At 41.5% G+C, this 18,667-nt stretch overlaps 1 protein-coding gene and 1 long non-coding RNA gene across 3 annotated transcripts in view; both read right to left on the bottom strand.

Moving 5' to 3' along the window:
* LOC310686185 overlaps window positions 1-18,667 on the bottom strand; it is a 450,525-nt gene that overhangs the window by 119,055 nt on the left and 312,803 nt on the right. The window lies entirely within an intron of this gene.
* LOC310686161 (uncharacterized protein) overlaps window positions 1-18,667 on the bottom strand; it is a 41,653-nt gene that overhangs the window by 22,198 nt on the left and 788 nt on the right. The window contains exon 2 of one of the 2 annotated variants that reach the window (XM_083459389.1): window positions 2,575-2,650. The exons of the other annotated variant lie outside the window; for it this stretch is intronic. Within the exon in view, the coding sequence (XP_083315515.1) occupies window positions 2,575-2,650 (76 nt within the window). The remainder of the gene's footprint in view (window positions 1-2,574; window positions 2,651-18,667) is intronic. 2 annotated transcript variants of the gene reach the window in all.

Raw genomic sequence — 18,667 nt, 5'->3', positions numbered from 1 at the left:
GGTGTGGATGTCAGGGATGGATGGATGCAGAGGAATGGTGGGAGGAACCAGCTGGGGAACCCCCAAGGGAAGAAGACTCAGAGACAGGGGATTGGTGGAGGGATGATGATGAGTGATCAGAGAGAGGAAACTGGGAGGTGTCTGAAGCTGAAAAGATAACAGGGCTTAATGAGCAGGGACAGTCTTTGGTGCAGAGAAGTCCAGAATAAGAATCAGTAGCTGCAGCAGAACAGTGGGAGGCCAAGAGGCAGAGATGTCAGGCTGGTGAGTGTCTCCCGCTCCTGCTGCGATAAGCTCCCCTCCCTCCTAGTCTCCCAGAACCAGGAGAGGCATGAAAAGGGTGGAGGAGAAATTAGTCATGCGGGTGCAGTCTCAGATTGCTTGGGGAAAACCCAGGAGAGGAAGGGACTTAGGCAGCTGTGGGATGGTGGGGACCTTCAGTCTCTGCAACTGCTTTGCAAGACATACCAAAGAAGAGTTGGTGTGCTCATTAGGTCTGACACTCCTGTGCAGATCTGGGGTTTTTCATTTATTTTTAATGAAGAGTTAACTCCACTTCCTTTGTGTGATTTACAGCTGGGTCACTCCTGACAGTGAATGTACAGAAAGTGGGGTTGGTTGTAACCAACTCAGTACCATCAGAAGCAGAAATAATCATGAATGCACAACAAAAATGGCATCTGGATGGGGCATTTCTTATCAATTACTTGTTTTCCCCACCCCACAACAAGAACGTGCAAGCTTTTTCTGGGCCCACAGAAATCTTGTTTGGAGGCACTGGATCAAAATAGCCTCATATGCTAGTTTTCCATTCTACCTGCTGAGCCTTGCCACTCATGGAATGCTGCTCTGGAGGGCCTCCAGTCTCTGAGACTAGCTGTGTGTGTGTAAACATCAGACCAATCCCAACTCCCTGGATCTCAGCCTATTTATTGAACCCCCCCCCCCTTCTATTAAGGAGCTGAGAGCAGTATAACCGAGGTTATGAACTTGCATATAAAAATGAGAAAGGATTGGCACCATACCTGATGGCCATTTAGCAGTAACATTTCAAACTGGAAAGAGGCTCCTACGCTTTTCCTGAAGGCTTCCTGCGTGGCAAGAAATGTGAATATTATATTGACCACAGCCTGACTTACGAATGGAGCTTTACTGCTACCCAACTGAAGTACTGTATTTAGGAAAGGGATAACAGCTGCACTCAGTGGAGTTTTTATTGTCCTTTCAAGTAACTCAACCCAACAGCAGCAGCATTAAGCAAAGTGTCGTGGCAGAGCAGAGAGCAGCACGGCCCGTTCCCCGAGGTCATGCTATAAGTGCACAGTTATTTACCTTTCTGACTGCATTGTGCTCATCATACCTGTAGATGGTGGGAACTACTCAAAGACTGCACCCCATTTCTGTTTATAGGCATAATTCCTAAAAAGTATAAATTGCCTTGTCTTCCAGAAAAAAGGCACAACATAATTTATCAGTGGACTTGATTTCAGTCTGCTCTCTGTCCTAAAGAGTCATTTAACGTAAGTAAGGAACATGCCAAATGCACACACAATTTAGGAAAGACTTTAAGTCTATGAAAACCATTTGGAGTCACTATAGAATTGATAAATGGAGGAACTCTTACCCACAATCAGTACAATAATCCGAAAAAGCAACATTATTAAGCCTTTTTGGCAAACAAATCACCTTTAAAGGGATTTTGGAAAGACTTGGCTATCCATATATATAGAAAGAAAAGCTAAGAACCATACTGGAAGGATTGCATTAGTGAGCCACAGTGCTAACTCTTGGAAACGAATTTTGACAAGTACTCTTGCTCAGTGCTTTTAAAACTTCTACTCCAGTTGTGGATACTCCTCTGTGTTCATTCAGTTAAGCAGAATGTTACAGGGAGTCTTCACAGAAGCAAGGAGTCACCGAAGCTTCAGCTGGGTCATAGGCGATGTATTTACAAGGAGTGGGATTTATAAGGCAGCAATCATGAGCAATAAGCACTGAGATTTAATGGGAGGAAGACTATAAGACAGGAATGGACTGGCTAGTGAGGAGCCAGGAGAAAAAGGAATTTCTTTGGAATGATACTGTGAATTTGTACAAGGAAGTGCGATGACAGCAGTTCCAGGTCTGAGGAACCTCTGTTAGGCCTTGGTGGACTTACCAGGCAGAACCATTCCAAATTTTGTCACTTTAGTTCTGCAATTTTCTGGGTTAAGGGGGCTGCGTCAGATTTTTTCTGGAATCAAATAACATGGAAATGAGTCCTAAGCATGCACTATATTTCATAAGTTTTCCAGAAGTGGCTTTTATATCGTATGGAAGTTCAGGTGCAATGTGGAAATCAACAGGGAAATACTGAGAAAATGAAATAGCCTGTCATATGAATACAGCTATTACCAGATTCATGAAAGGAGGCAAATATAGAGGCTATCCCTGAAAGATCACTGTGTATAGGCCTATTTTGCTTTTAAACACAGACTCTAAGGGGGAAAGGTGTGAAATGAATAAGCTAAGTACTTTGAAAGGGAATACGCATTGTATGCTAAGTTTACATAAGCCAAGGTGTGGCCTGCTTACTTGACACACTGAGAAGGATTGTCCAGCTTTTCCACTGTGAACAAACCTGCAGATATCAATTGTGTGGACTGTGGATCTAAGGATAAGAAAAGATAAAAGTTTTGTTTTCCTGTGGCAATCAATATTGCTCTTTCATACACTTAATCTTTAACTATTTTAAATCTTTTGTTTAGAAGGCAGATTTAGCCCATTGCCATTTATAAACATGTTATATTCAAACAAGACACCTTAATTATAGCAGAAGCAGTTTCTTGATGCAAATCCATCAACAAAGAACTATCAGCATCTAGTCCAACATTATCAATGCCAGAAACGTGACAGTGGCTGCATTCAGATAGTGTTTTATTCAACTTCCCAGTGTTTCCTTACCTGATAATGTCCCTTTGCAAGGCACTGTGGGAATGTTCAGGGAGGCAGGAGAGGATATATTGTTTAATGATATCCCTCCTAACTTGCGTTAGCAAGTTCTATATCTAAGCAGAGTTTAAACATTCCCCTTTAAACGCACAGCAGTTTGCTTGTTGCAGGCTAGTTTTAGCTTCTAAATATAGGATTCCTGCTAAGATCCCTTTTTGTCCCTCTTAAAAAGAATAAACATGACAATCTTATTATAGTTAATATAGAAGTAGTTTACTCACATTCATTCAGTTCACAGTTGGATCCCTGAAGACAGACTTATGTTACAAAAGTATATACACATGTGGAACTATCCCATAAGAGAGTTAGTTCCTGAGTGACTGCGAACAAGCAGTCACTTCTCCTCACACACAGAAAAACAAAATGGAGACGAGCAGAAAGAGGGAGAGGTGTGTTCCCTGCCTTGCTCTTGTTCCCAGGCAGAGAGAGGGCCAGATTATACCATGCCCGCCTCTAGTCACATGCAGAGGAAGTTTGTCCCAGCTCACGAGGAAACAGGAAGTTTTCTCCTGGCTGGTACAAAGCATCCCCTAGCATGTTCACTCTAGGAATGTTGTACTTGACTACTATGTGTTCCACATCCCACAGGCACATTCAAGGAAGAAAGAAAAGAATCAGGAACATAGTATTGGAAGTGCACCCTGCAGATGATGTATTTGTGTGTGCTCTCAGGTTGCAGCCTGGTGACTGGATCCTGCTCCCACACTTGCAGGACATGAACCAAAACACAGCTGCCCATCAAAATTGGCCAAATTTTGTGATGTAGCGTTGCATCCCAAAAAATGTGCACAGAAATGCATATATTGTATTGGGGGAGGCATGCATAAAAATGCATATAAGAAGCTCACTTGTCAATGTAGTTCTGGGACTAACCCTCTGGCCAGATCCAGTTCCAGACCCTGGTCTACACTGACCACCAGCTGCTCTCCCCAGTTTATTTGACTAGTTGTAAAGGCTTGCATTATTATTTTTTCCATAAGATTTTATTAACACTTTTTCATAATACAATATGATAAAAGAAACTAATCTTAAAAAAAGAAAAAGAAAACATAGAATCTTCTCTCAAAGGTAGCTCCTAACCCATGTCGCTTGCAGATAGTGGACACTCACAGTTCTCACCTGGGAGCTTTCCTTTCTTCTAGTCTCTTACCCGGGGAGATTTTCCCTTCCCTGCCTCTCACTCAGGTCCTTCCACCAACCATCCACCACCTTCATGTGTGTAATCCTTGGAACCCAATAATGGCCCAGAGGCCTGCATTAAGAAGACTGTTCAGCGTATTCCAGTCCCCAACCAACTCAAGCAGTAGCGATGGAAAAGATGTGGCTTGGATGCTCCAGGGAGAAAACATTGGTTTGCACTACCACTTTTCTATAGGTAAATTACAGCACAGTCCTGTGCATGTCTGCTCAAAAGTTCAATGGGACGTAAACCCAGGTAAATTTTACTGTCAGCTATTGAAATGCTACGCCAAATCAATCAGGGTTAAATTAAGAAGCAACATTTGCTAGATCTATTTCAGCGACACGTATATTGGCAGTAGGGATTCAACCATCATCTCTAAAACAGTATTAAGTTTTATAGTTTATAGTTCATGTTCAGATGCAGTTTCATTGTGGTGCATGTCTGGACTGCAGCGCTTTGTTTTCCAGAGCAAGTGATAAGATTAGACTACAAGCGGAGAACTTTTTACTGGCCTTGTGCTCAAGAACGTCATGTCTGATTTTGGAACGACGAAAATGTGGAAGCTAAGCTATTTATTCAAGAGAGTGAATGGGAGAACTGGTGAATGTGAATGTCACAGGCGCTTGTGGTTAGAATTTCAAAGTAACATTCCAGTTTCCTGTATGCTTTCTTGCAGGAAACTGATTAATTTAGAAGCTTGACTTGTGGGCTGTTTTTTAAAAAAATATCTGCCACATCCCATACTTTGCTGTCACTTGCTAAAAAGTGGCCTTTCTTCTGGCTGTAGAAATGACTCCTTTCCCATCACCATCTACCACCCCTCACCCCACCTTTGTGTTAGACTTCCAATCTACTCAATTGCAATTTCTTTCCACTTCTATTACTTTCTTTCACACACCTTTAGCCTAATTTCATAATTCTTTTTCTATTACACATTGTTATCCATCTTATTCAGTATTTCAGTGTTTGAAATGGAACTTGTTTATTCTAATAGGAGTTCTGATTTTTCGATATGGTTTTGCAAGTATCTTTTAAATACCTTCCAGTCCCTATCTATCTTCTCTTTTGAGATCCTTCCAATTTCTCCCATTGTTTTGGATATATTGTAGTACTCCAATAATTTGGCAAGCCACTCTATTTTTGTTGGTACAATACTACTTTTCCAGTTTTTCGCAATCAATAGTCTTGCAGCTACTGTTGCGTATAAATATAAGGTCTTGTCTTCTTCCTTTAGGCTTCCTGGTACTATTCCCAATAGAAATATACAGTTTGAATGCTTTAAAAAAGGGTTCTTGTGTTTCCAAGATTCCACTACAGCAAGCTACAGGGTGGCAATATGCAAATGAAGAGGCAGGGCCCTGCAGTTGGCAATGAGTCACTGGCTTCTACTGAATTCTATAAGACAAGAGTTGAAATCTGCAACATGTTTGAGAAGAGGCACTCAGGTTGTGTTCAGCAGGCACCCCATGCCTGAATGTGCTTTTTTCTTTTACTTTCCCCCCATAAAAATGAATGGCTGAGACACTCACATCTGAAAGATATGTCATTTGCTCTTAGGAATACAGGATTCTATCCTGTGTTAGGCATATTCAGAAGAAACCTATTGCATTCATTCATTCATTTATTTATTTGTTACATTCCGTTCCAAAGTTGCTTAGGGCAGGAAACAACAAAGCAGCAAAACAGTGCAATTAAAAAATAAAATAAAATTTAAAGCATTAAGAACTTCTACAAATATTTAAGTACAGTCACACACCCTCACCTCTAATAATTTCAAGGTTGACAGGAAGAGCATCTTTCAGGCATCAAATGCCTGGATGAACAGGAATGTTTTAAATTCCTCCTGAATGTTTTTAATGATGCAGGTGTAAATAATGTTAAGAATTAATGGACATAACTAACTTAGGTCCATTAATCTCAGTGGATCTTCTATGGGTGGAATACAGTTAGATGCAATCAACTGTTGCAACGGAGCCAAATTATTTCACAGAAATTATAATCAGATGCACAAGGCCTCCAGCTGTTCCTAATTTATGTAAGTGCGGGGAAGAGAGGAAATTTGACTGTTTAAGTTCCAGAGAAGATCAAGTCACAACATCCACTCTGATGCTCAGTAAAGAAACTGCTTAACTTCCCATCTTCTCACTAACCGAATTTGACAATTTTAAAACCATCTTGAATCTCAAGCCTACTGACTGCCATAGATCACACTAATAAGATGGAACAGGATGGGGCATATGATGCCAGTGAGTTGATGAGTGCTGTTTTGAAAGACTCATTAACGAATGGCAGCTTTTTGCCAAAATGTTGTTAATGTCCCCAGAAGTCTGAAGACGCTGAAGACAACGGTGTGCTATTTTTTTGTGATGAAATGTCTGCTAAATTTTGTGACAGCGTCTGCTAAATCCCTATAATTAGCATGGGCCCCTGTTAAATGTCATGGGGTATTTGATGAAACAGGGCATGAACTCTGTAGCAACACTCTGGGGATCTGTAATGCTATCCAGCGTGACGTTTGGAATTTAACTACTAGATAGGGTTTCCTTATCTAGGAAACGCAGGGGAGAAAGGCATTTGTCCAGTCTAATGACCCCTGTTAACAGATTTATGCCCCTCCCTCAATACCGACTCTGTCCCCTCCGCCTCACACCAAACAAATGCGTTATCGAATTAATCAAACAACATTCCAAAAACCAGAAACAAAAATGAAGAAAATAACCCAGTTTGGTTATATCTTATTGCAGGTTTGGTTATTAATATATATGGAAAGAAAATAGAAATCTTATAGTTACACACACACACACACACACACACACACACACACACACCATATGCATAGGATACAGTTTGGTATATTGCATATATCCATGCACAGACACACCTATCTGTATGTATACTGCTGTTGTGTTGCCATGTAGCGCATTGCAGTTCCTGGACCATAGCTCAGATTCAGAGCACATGATTTGCATGCAGAAGGCTGCATGTTCAATTCCTGCCATCTCCTATTAAAACGGTCTTGGGTAGGTGATGTGGGAAAGACCAGGTTCTGTCTGTGGAGCCTCCATCAGTGGGTATAGAATACTGTGGGCTACATATGTTTCTATACATGGAGGGGATTACGAGGGCTTCCAGTGAGACTGTGGATTTATACACACGAGCTCCTGAGGTACGGGGAAACAGGCCCAGTGTCACCATGCTGCCCTCAGAGGGGTCCTGAGCACCATGGTGTCTTTTTCTTCATTTTCAAAAAATGTGGGGTGCACAGTCTTCAGAGGACTGCTGGGCCGGACAGCTGGAGACACTACCATATTAATTTCACCCCTAATGTCCCTGGGTCCCACCTGCAATGTAGCAGCACTTTACAACACTATGCTAGCACAGGGCCCAGAGGTATAATGGAGAAATTATTGTGCTGGCAGCTCCAGTCTCTTGGCCTGGCAGTGCAAGGCATTGGATGGCCCCGAGAGAAGAACCAGTCCTTTCAGCTCCACCACTTGTCCCCACTGCCATGACCCACTGCTGCTTTCCCCTGTCACCTAGTAAGCTTGTGTGGGTGCACCAGCCAACTAGAGGGAAGGGTGCAGCCTCCAGGGTTATGTCTGTGGGTGCCACTGGCCCCCGCAAACAAGGCTTTGGCCCTGTAGAGTGAGGTATGAACAAGGCTTTGCACTAAACTAATGCTAAATAATCTCTCTCGGTCGCTCTCTTTGCAGGCAGTAAAGGTACTTGTGCTTTCCCAGTGTTTAGTTTACCTGGAATGAAGGACAGTGGAGACTCTGGTCTCTGTAAGGCAGTGGCGTAGCGTGGGGGGTGCAGGGGGGCCCGGCCGCACCGGGCGCAACATCTGGGGGTTAGGGTGCGCAAATCCACGGGTTAGGGGGCGTAAATCCACGGGTTAGGGGGCGCAAATCCATGTGTTAGGGGGCGCAAATTACTTGCCTTGCCCCGGGTGCTGGCAACCCATGCTACGCCACTGCTGTAAGGTATTCACAAACTGAGCATAGGATGAAGGAGCTCACAGCATTAACATTCCAACATATATTGCCTCCTCATTAGGTTCCCGGGGAAATCCCCAAGCCATAGCTTTGGGTTCAGTCTGGAGCAAGACAACTCTCTGTTTCTCCAGCATCCAGCATCAGCCAAAACTCATACCTGAACAGCCACCTGCCCCTGCCATCATATTGCTCTCCTGCGTAGGCTGACATAACATCCAGCCAGGTGAGGAGGGAAAATACTCTACCCCCATTTGTCTCTATGGCAACAGAGCCCACTCTTTAAGATGCTGCTGATGGGTATATAGCTTAACAGAGGAACTGGTTTGGCAGGTTCAGCAGATTGTCTTTTCTAGATTCAAACCTAACAGATACAGGATCACAGGCCTGAAAGGGACCCACAGGACTACATTCCCTTCGGAGAAAGCTTCCAGGGACAACATTCCCGTGGTGGGTGGGATCATAGACAAAAATGGATAGACCAATGGATGTTACAGACTCTTAGCTTTGTACTGGAGGCTACATTTTAGCCATGCAAAAGTCAGAGGATTTACACACCCAAACAAAAACTTCTCCATCCTCCATCTAGGCAAGCAGTGGGCTTATTACTGTGCAAGGACACATTCTAGCCAGACAAAAGCACTCAAGGAAAGCATGGAGCAGGGCTGGAAAGGAGGGTGTATGGAGAAAGTCCTAAGGACTGGATTAAGAGAACTGGAGGTCTGGATTTGGCCCCCGTGCTTGAGGTTCCCGACTCCTGATCCTCAAATGCTATATACTACACTGTCAAATTTTGTAGTGAACGGGAGAGAGAGTGCTTTAAAACATAAATTATTATTTGTATTGTTTACAGTTGAAATAAGGCACAGATCTGGCTTGGGACAAATCTACCTGTTACGATTCTGTCCTAATTATGAACTGTAGTGTAGCAGGTAGAAAAATAAACAAACCCCTAACTCTCCAGGCTCCAATCCAGAAGATTCAACACATTGATGTCTATAGACATTTGGTTTTAGCGTTCCTAACACTGAGTTGGACTGGCCTCCAGGCTGATAATTTACCAGGTGAGCATAATGGGCTCAGTCCACTGGAATCATCTTCTGCACAAGCCCTGTTTAGAACAGGACCTGTACAGAAGTTCAGGCGGATTGTGCCATCTGTCAGTAGGAAGAGCTCACATAAAACTTAGGTAAGAAAAAAAGTTACCTATTTTACCAAGGACTTATTCCGAGATTAAACGTAACCTCAAAACAAATAGGTTCTGTGAGTTTATGCTAACTAGTCTAATTAATCTTCATGTTTGATCTTTGGACTAATACGTTGAACTAATTTGGGATTAAAAGATTACAAGTAACATTTTGAGTTGAAAGCTGTTACATGCCTCATGTCAACACTGCGGTGACAGAATTAACCCCGGAAGCCCTTTGGATTCCACACACTAGATGCTGCTGCTTGAGCAGAGTTAAGGCGACTTATTAGTGAAGGCATTATAAAGTGCTCATCCTGAAATGTTAGATGCTAAGAGTACAATGCCAAAAGTCAGACACTTCAGGTTTTGCTTATTGTATCACCAGCATCATAACCATCCTTCTGCATCATCTTGGATTTCTCATCCACTCTTCACCATAAGATTACAACCATATAAAAATACAATAACAAAATTAGTTAAAACAGTCTGCAAACACCACTGTTGTGTTCCATTCAGAAAAGGTTTTTTAAAAATGTTTTCCAATTGTAATGTTTTTATTTGTTTATAAATTTGTATATGGTAACCCACCCTGGTACCTCAGAGTGGGTGGCAGGTTTAAAAAAATCTTATAAATAATAGACAAGTAAATAGCCATTCCTATTCTCAGGAACCCTGATAAAGAAGGATTCCTGATTACAGGGAGGTTTGTAAGCATGTACAAAGAAGTGAAAGTGCAAGAAGAGCTCTGCTGGATCAAGCTGGTGGCTCAACTAGTTCACCATCCTTTTCTTCTAATGGCCAACCAGATTACAGAATCACAGAGTTGGAAGGGACCACAAGGGTCATCTAGTCCAACCCCCTGCAATGCAGAAGAAGAAGAGGAGTTTGGATTTGATATCCCGCCTTTCACTCCCTTTAAGGAGTCTCAAAGCGGCTAACATTCTCCTTTCCCTTCCTCCCCCACAACAAACACTCTGTGAGGTGAGTGGGGCTGAGAGACTTCAAAGAAGTGTGACTAGCCCAAGGTCACCCAGCAGCTGCATGTGGAGGAGCGGAGACACGAACCCGGTTCCCCAGATTACGAGACTACCGCTCTTAACCACTACACCACACTGGCTCCACACTGCAGGAATCTTTTGGCCCAACATGGGACTTTAACCCATGACCTTGATATTAAGAGTGTCATGCTCTACCAATTGAGTTATCCCAGACGCCCAAGCAGGCCCTAAATGCAGCAGCAGTCTTCCCACTTGTGATTCCCAGCAACTAGAGACTGTTTGCTCTTGGAATCCCCTTTCAGACCATTCTTCTGAATATAGACAGGCATAGAGATAGAATTAGAGAACTGCAGAGTTGGAGGGGACTCCATGGATCATCTTCTAGTCTAATCCCCCTGAATGGAAGGAGCAAGGCAAAGTTCTGCCCCCAGGCTACCTACCTGCTTTGTGCCCTCACATGTTCTTTGAATGCCTGAGGAGATGTATCATAACAATTAAAAACAATATGCAATTAATAAACGAGAACAGCAGATCAAAAAAGGACACATCCTATGGATGCTGGAAATCATCCAGTCTGAGGACACAAACATGCCTTCAGGTAACAGTGGAAGACCCACAAAGGTGAGACCTCAGTTAGGGGTTTCACAATCTGGACACTGCAGAGAAGGCCCTTTCCCTCCATTCCACCAGCTGTTCTTCAAATGAGACTCACAAAAGGCTTCTCCTATTGACCTTAGTGAACAGGCTGGATCATACAGGAGCAAAATGCCCAGTGTGGGTAATACCATTATACAGTTTAGTTACTAGGTGGCCCTGGTCTCATTTGTACCTGGGCAGACTCAGAAGTTTCCCATTGCTGTTCTTATTTAAGAGATACAATAAAGTTCTTGTCTAGCTTTGTGTCATCCTAGCCTCCCATGACAGCCCTTTAGGTATTCTGGTCTCAAGCTGTTTATGGCTTTGTTGCTATACAATAAATAAACTACTACTGTACTACTACTACTACTACTACTTAGGGTTTCCCCCCCAGAGCTACCAAAACATTTGGCATAAATCATGCATTAAGCATTTCCCCATAAACCAAATGGACAAATGGGTCTTGATGTTATGCACTTCTTTCCATTAAAGCTGCGAGTCCCCCTGATGATTTATTGCTTGGGTTACTTCTCTGAATTACTGCTTAACCTCCTTTATATTAAAAAGGGGGACAGGATATTGGAGTTTTCTTAAAGTTGGGAATTACTAATGGCCCAAATAAGATGATTCAGACATGTTTTATTATACTCTGTCATGAACCATGCATTTTTTGCACGGGAAACCAATGATTAGTCCAACTTGGGTCACATAACTTGGCCAAATCAAGGAAGGTTTTGAAAGCTAAATAACAGAATTAATAGTAATGCTTATTTTATTCTTCTGGATTCATGGAGTGCAGTCATTGTTTGGTGATTCTTGTAATTTCTTGAAAGAGAAGCAGGGAGGGTATATGCTTCTATTTTGAAGAGCACACTTGAGTACTTTATGAGGTGATGATAGCAATTTAATACCAGATGCTCTTTGCAACTAAAATTAAAGGAAACATACCTTACCTCAGGGAGAGAAGAACAGTACTTGGATACAATATGTCAGTATCTTCAACTAAATCATTGCCATAAAATTACAATGTTTTCTGCTAATACCTAAACTATTTTGCTGCTTTAGCTGGAACATGTTCTTATTCTTTCCTGTTCCAAATGGAAACACATTGTGTCATGCGCTTTGCATTCATAAATACTTAACTTCTGCCACCTAACTTCCTATATACATATTATTCAATGACTCCTTCTGAATCATTCACTAAGGTGGGTAGGGAAATCTTATCATTTTACTCATGAAAGTGAAAGTCTTTGTAGTGCTGGTTATTCCCAATGTGGCTCAAGTTGCTAAACAAAATCTACTCAGCAACAAGGGGATGGGGTAACTGGTAGAGCAATCCAGTCTCTCCATCAGTCTGTGTGGAGTTTGGACTGAGTGGAGGTGGACTTTTGGTGGCCTGCTGGTGGGGGGCAACAGTGGTGGACGTTGGGGGTCTCTCTAATTTCAGTGATGCTCTGAGTGATGCCAAAATTCAGTGCCCTCACCTCTCACCTTCCATTCTACCTCATAGTTGTGGCACCCCTGAGGCTCCATACCCAGTGTTACCAAACTGGTTGTATTCCCCTAAATCTGCCTCTGGGGCCAGCTCAAAAATGGAGAGTTCTGAGACTGGGAAGAGGCAGCACTGAGGTGATGCCATGAGGCCTGATCTGTACTTAATAAATGTGCTAGTCTGGACTGGTGAAGGGATCAGGCCCAATCTTGCTGCCAATTCTACCTTCTACTCCTGGTCCACCACTCACACCCTAATGCACCAGAGTGGTGAAGTGAGTTCTCCTTCAACAAATCTTTCATGTCTTCTAGCTTGAGGATGCCTAAGTTTGATAGCCCCTTTCTTGGGTTTTGATGGCTTCACTGATCGTAAGGTTCAGTAGTTATGAGTCTCATGACACTTCTCAAAACATACATGAAATATATGAGCCAGGAAAAGCAAGGACCAGGCAAAGCCTGGCTCTGAAGAAGCTTTGAGTCACATTATGTAGCCTAAGAAAGTGGGTTGCAGGAGATTCTGTCTGCCTAGCTTGGCAACCTTGGAAGTCAGACAATTGTATTGAAATATAGCTGCCATTAGAAAGATTAAGGATGCTTCAGACACATTAAAATTGGTGAAGTGGTGGCCCTTTGCTGTATCTCTTGTCTTTATTCCATGGAGTCAGGCTTCCCTTAAGAACAAAATTGGTGAGCACAATAATCTCAGGTGTTTGGCATCCAGGCTCCCCAACAGCTCACATTTCCATTAAAGCCCAGGAGAAGACATCATGATGTAACTCCTCCCATGGTGCTTTTCCAGATCTCGAAGTATGGGAATTCATGGAGGCTGCAGAATGCTGGACAAATGGTTAATGGAAAGAAAAAACGTCTCCATCCCCACCGTTCTACCCAGACACTGAGGTCCAGCACCAAGGGCCTTCAGGCGGTTCCCTCACTGCGAGAAGCCAAGTTACAGGGAACCAGGCAGAGGGCCTTCTCGGTAGTGGCACCCATCCTGTGGAATGCCCTCCCACCAGATGTCAAAGAGAAGAACAACTACCAGACTTTTAGAAGAAGCCGCCCAGAGTGGCGGCTGGAATTCTAAAGTAATTTTAAAGCACACTGTGAATGTGGCAGAAGATAGAAGCCTCTTTTGTGGGGGAGAAAACGTTTTGGGAAACTGGAGGACAGATTTTGGCACGGGATTACTCAACATCTAATTATGAAGGCAAATCAGAATAAGGGCAGTGCTTAATTCCCTCATTCTGGAGCATTATGTACAAAACAATGGCGCTTGATGGGTATTGGGAGTGCAATTTGTGCCACTGATCCATACACCTCATATTTCACACCTGTTCATGCCTTTGCCCCCCCCCCACCCCATTGTCAAAATGCCACCTAACATTGCACCTTAAGAACAGGGTACTGATGTTTGGGCTAGGCTGGGTGTGTGGAATCTTGCCTCCAGACTCATTTTCTCCACACACCAGTGCTCTATGTATCACTTTACATAAATGACAGCAAATACTGCAACTGAAGCCTATAAGAGAGTTGTCTATATGGTCTTCTGAAGATCTTACCTAACTGATGTTTGAAATGAATATCATTCATCAGACAATTAACCCACTTTTCCAAGGTTGAGTGTTCTTATTATATTTAAAAATAATTATACACAATGAGTATGGTTCATTGTCCTGTCTACAGAATCCTTTTGCACTTGTGGAGTTTCCTCCTAATCATAGAAAAGTACTAGAATACACCTGATTGTACAAAGTTGCTGGACAACAGCCATAGGTTACAATCCTATAAACAATTATGAGGAATAAGACCCATAGAACTAAGTTGGACATAAGATTGACCTAGTGAATTTATTTAGACTGCCACTCTTTGCTCTTTATTCTGCTCCAAGAATGTAGAATGCCCATAATCCCATTCTTAATGACCATATTGCTCTTTCTTATGAACTTCAGGATCATGAGCAGAGAAGAGAAATTGTATCTCTGAAGTGTGAATTGGAAAAAAAGTTTCAGATTTATTGCTTTGTATCTTCTAGGTACGATGGTACTTATTTTTCCTCATGTGCCATTTAGAAGTTCTTAAATAAAGGACTCTTATGCCTGCTAAGGGAATTGACACAGTTCACTAAAATAATTTCATTCCTCTGGATAGCAAGGCATGAAAAGCTGTAGTTCATCTTTTCATTCATACCACGGTCTGCCAGGGTATTAAATAAATTCCCCTCCCTCTTCCACTAAGTGGTTGGCATTTACTCAGTCTTCAGTGCTGAAGTTACTTTAAGTACCGTTTGAGTTATTAACTCCCCCCCTTATTTGGATTTATATTGAAAGTTGTCATAAACTACTGCAAGTTGAAAATGGTGTCTGGAGAAACCCACATTAAAAGCATTATTTTTTCTGAAGTATACATCATTATTCTTGGTCTTGCAGTGGCATCCTCTGAAGCCAAAAGAAGTCCTCAAGAAGAAAATAAATCAATTATGGCAAGATTATCTCATGGTGGTTGTTATATTAATATGAGAAACCCAAAAACAAAGTTTAGGCATCAAAGTCTAATCAATAAGTGAAAATCACTTTCTCATTTTCTTCCACTAGAAGAATGTTTATGTTCATTTATTTATTAAAAATCATTTGTATACTGCCTTTCATATCAAGCAGAACAATAAAATAGGCAGGACATAACAAAATACAACACTAAAGACATATAAACATATATCAAAATTTATAAATGTGTTGGAAAAGCCAAGACAGGGGAAAGGAGGTACAGCTTCACACAGTCAATAGCTAAACGTCAATCAGGACAATCAAAAGGGATGCGGGTGGCGCTGTGGTCTAAACTACTGATCAGAAGGTTGGCGGTTCGAATCCACATGACGGGGTGAGCTCCTGTTGCTCCTAGCAGTTCAAAAGCACACCAGTGCAAGTAGATAAATAGGTACCACTGCGGTGGGAAGGTAAAGGGCATTTCTGTGTGCTCTGGCACTTTTCACGGTGTTCCGTTGTGCCAGAAGCAGTTTCGTCATGCTGGCCACATGACCTGGAAAGCTGTCTGCGGACAAACACCGGCTCCCTTGGCCTGAAAGCGAGATGAGCACCACAACCCCATTGTCACCTTTGACTGGACTTAACCGCTCAGGGGTCCTTTACCTTTTACCTTTTTTATCTATTTCACAGGCAGAGAGAGTATTGTTACAAGCTACCCCATTCTCCATGAGCTGTGCAAGATTCCAGGGGTTGCAGGCCTGCTTACCAAGGCCTGTGTTCCCTTTTGGGACAATGAATCACAGCCGAGTCTGTGGTGACTTTATGAAATGTGGTTTCTTTACACATCTATACAGCCCGAGTCTGGATGGAGAATGTGCAAAGCAGTCACATCTCAAGAGAGTCCTGTTCCTACCATTGCTGCAGCCTCCATTTCCAAGAGATCCCAAGCATCACATCTAACCCCCTCTGCAGCATAAAACCAACTGCCTGCCTCATGCTCTGCCCACCCCACCCCCGCTTGCAAAAGATACATCTTTTTCCAGCTTGCTTACCTCATAGCACAGTTCTGAAAACCTCCCCTTCCCAACTCTGGAGCTGTATTTTGCTAATTACACCCTGCTCCCTGTGGCCAGCCGAGATTCTTTCGCCTTGGTGAAGAATTTACTAAAGCCAGGAATTAGCAGTGTAAAAATACTGGCTGGACTTGGGTTAAACTATTCTCTCCTGTGTTCCTCTTCCCAGTTGAGGAAAAAAGACCATGGTTTTGTCATATTTGCTTGCCTTGTGTAAGGGACAGTGGAATTTGCTGTCTATGAAGAAAGGTCACACTACCTGACGAGAAATAGTTACGTTATGCTTCTAAACCATCTGCACTGTCTCTTTCTTTTCCTCAGGAAACAGCAGTAAATTATTTCTGGATCTTCCAGATATATATTTTTTAAAATCTCAAACTACTTCTGCTTAACTGTAAACCGTATAGGAGAACAGACATTTCCAATATTAGATCCAGCAGCAAATATATCAATGTGGACTTGCCTGTCAGATTTGAAATGCAAATGTAAAACTTACATTGGACAGAATGTTCATTTGCATTACAAATACATCACCTCTTCTGCATAAACAATCATCAGATGTTAACATAAATTGCAGGGGGGAAAGAAAAATGCTCAAGGGCAAATTAAGACTCGTGTCTGTGTGTGTGTGTGTGTGTGTGTGTGTGTGAAAATGTGTTGTTTAAAACAAACAAACTTGGGTTTTTAAGCAAAGGTTTTTGAATGCTCACAGATTATAGGTTTTTGGGTCCAGAGTAATTGGCATCACAATTATATATGCATGATTTATAAAGAAATCCTATTAATTTCAGTGGAATGTGGGGATATATATATATATTCCTAATGAAAATGTATTGGTATTTTAGTACAATTTCCTTCAATTAACATTTTTTATATACAGTTTTGACTAATGTATACATTTCCGCAAGCAACTTGCCCTAATGTAATGTATCCTTCTGTGTTGTTTTCACTAATATATTCATTTTTAGGTGCACTTTCCCCTAATTTATGTATTTTTATAAGCATTGTTGGGTTTGAGAACTACATTGGGAAATTTGGATAAGTGTGAGTTATGTTTCAGTTTGCATATTGATTTGAAAAGTGCAAATTTGCCTTTAAATGTGAACTGAATTGACTTCAATTTGCCCCTATCCCAAGAAGGACATTAGCATAAACCAAAAGTCTTCTGCCTAATTTACCGGTAGTTGTGCCTTGAGTTTTCTGTGGGTATTGTCTTTGCAACTCTTCTGTCTGTAGGTTGTTTCTGATGCATTATATATAATTTGCTAAGTATTTCAAGTTAGTTGACAGAATATGGTTATTCAAGGATTTTGACTCAAAGATTATATATTCATTGAACATATTTGCTATGTTAAGCATAAAAGAGCTAATCCATTCTTATCAAAAGGTCACTTATTATTTTAGACTTTGAATGATTTTATATTACTTAATTATTTTCATTTTTAAATGGCTGGGGGTTCTTATATGATTTAAATAGTCTTCTTTTTGTAAGGTCATGCTTTATTTATTTCCAAATGCATACTCCAGTTTTGTTTATAAAAACAAACAAACCTCAAAGCAGTTTACAAAAAAAAAATAATAAAACAGAATGAAAGCAGCTCAAATTCATAAAATAAATTTCATACAGAATTTAAAGCTATTTGGCAGAAATAGTACGTAAAGACTGACTTGAATTGAAAGCACATAGCATTCCCATTAAAAAACTTGCAGGCAATGAGAAACCGATAACAGGTTTATAAATATTTGCAAGGGATTATTTTTCACTGGTTCCCTCTGTCACTTCAAAGGACAAAGATGGACATTTTTACCAGAAAAAGTGCAATAACGCTTGACTGTTGGAAGGGTAAACACTATTTTAATGAAAAATGGCACCAGTCTTCCACAAAAACAAACTTGAGTTTGTCCTGTGCATATTTCACATTAGATCATGCAGAACTCTTGTGATCTAACTTCCCATAATGAAACAACTAGTGAATGAATGAATCAAGGCTAGCTTTAATCACTATCCCTTGCTATATAAAAAAAAAATCCAATAAAGGATTACGGCATATGCTTTTGAAAAATAAGTTTAAAAAAGAATGCAAAATATACAAATCAAAGGTTGCCTCATTTCCCTTGAAATCAAGAAAGAGTTGCCATTTCCCCCAAAGGGAACTACAGGTGTTCAAATGGAGGCTTCCAACATATTTATGTATTAAAAAACCCATCTTTCTCTTGCCATCTGTCACTAAAGAAGACGAGATATAGAACAGTGGCAGACTCATGTTCAAAAGGCTGTCTTTGGGATAACAAAGAGAAAAGTTAATGGACACAGATTTACAAATTATTAATGATTTCTCTTGCCATTTTTGAAAAATGAACGCTATGCACACCGTCTCTCTTCCCAAACAGATTGCATTTTATTCCTCTGCAGTTTGTCCATCAGGCTTCACTCTGACAACATAATCCAAAACTAATCCAGAGCATTCAGTTTTCCTTGTTGGCTCTCATGCACACTGCTTAGACAAATCCTGCTACCTGTCAGCCCTCCTGTGTGTGCCAGACAGCCTGCCAGGTTAACCCCTGGGGAAAGCGAGAGACCTACTGACTTAACCCCTACTTCCCTTCCAATAATCCACTGTAAATATGTAGCGT

The sequence above is a fragment of the Podarcis liolepis genome (assembly GCF_965112155.1).
Source record: "Podarcis liolepis genome assembly, chromosome: 9".
NCBI classification, from domain to species: Eukaryota; Metazoa; Chordata; class Lepidosauria; order Squamata; family Lacertidae; genus Podarcis; species Podarcis liolepis.
Note: the sequence above shows the minus strand (reverse complement) of the source record. Positions and strands in the feature narration are given on the sequence as shown.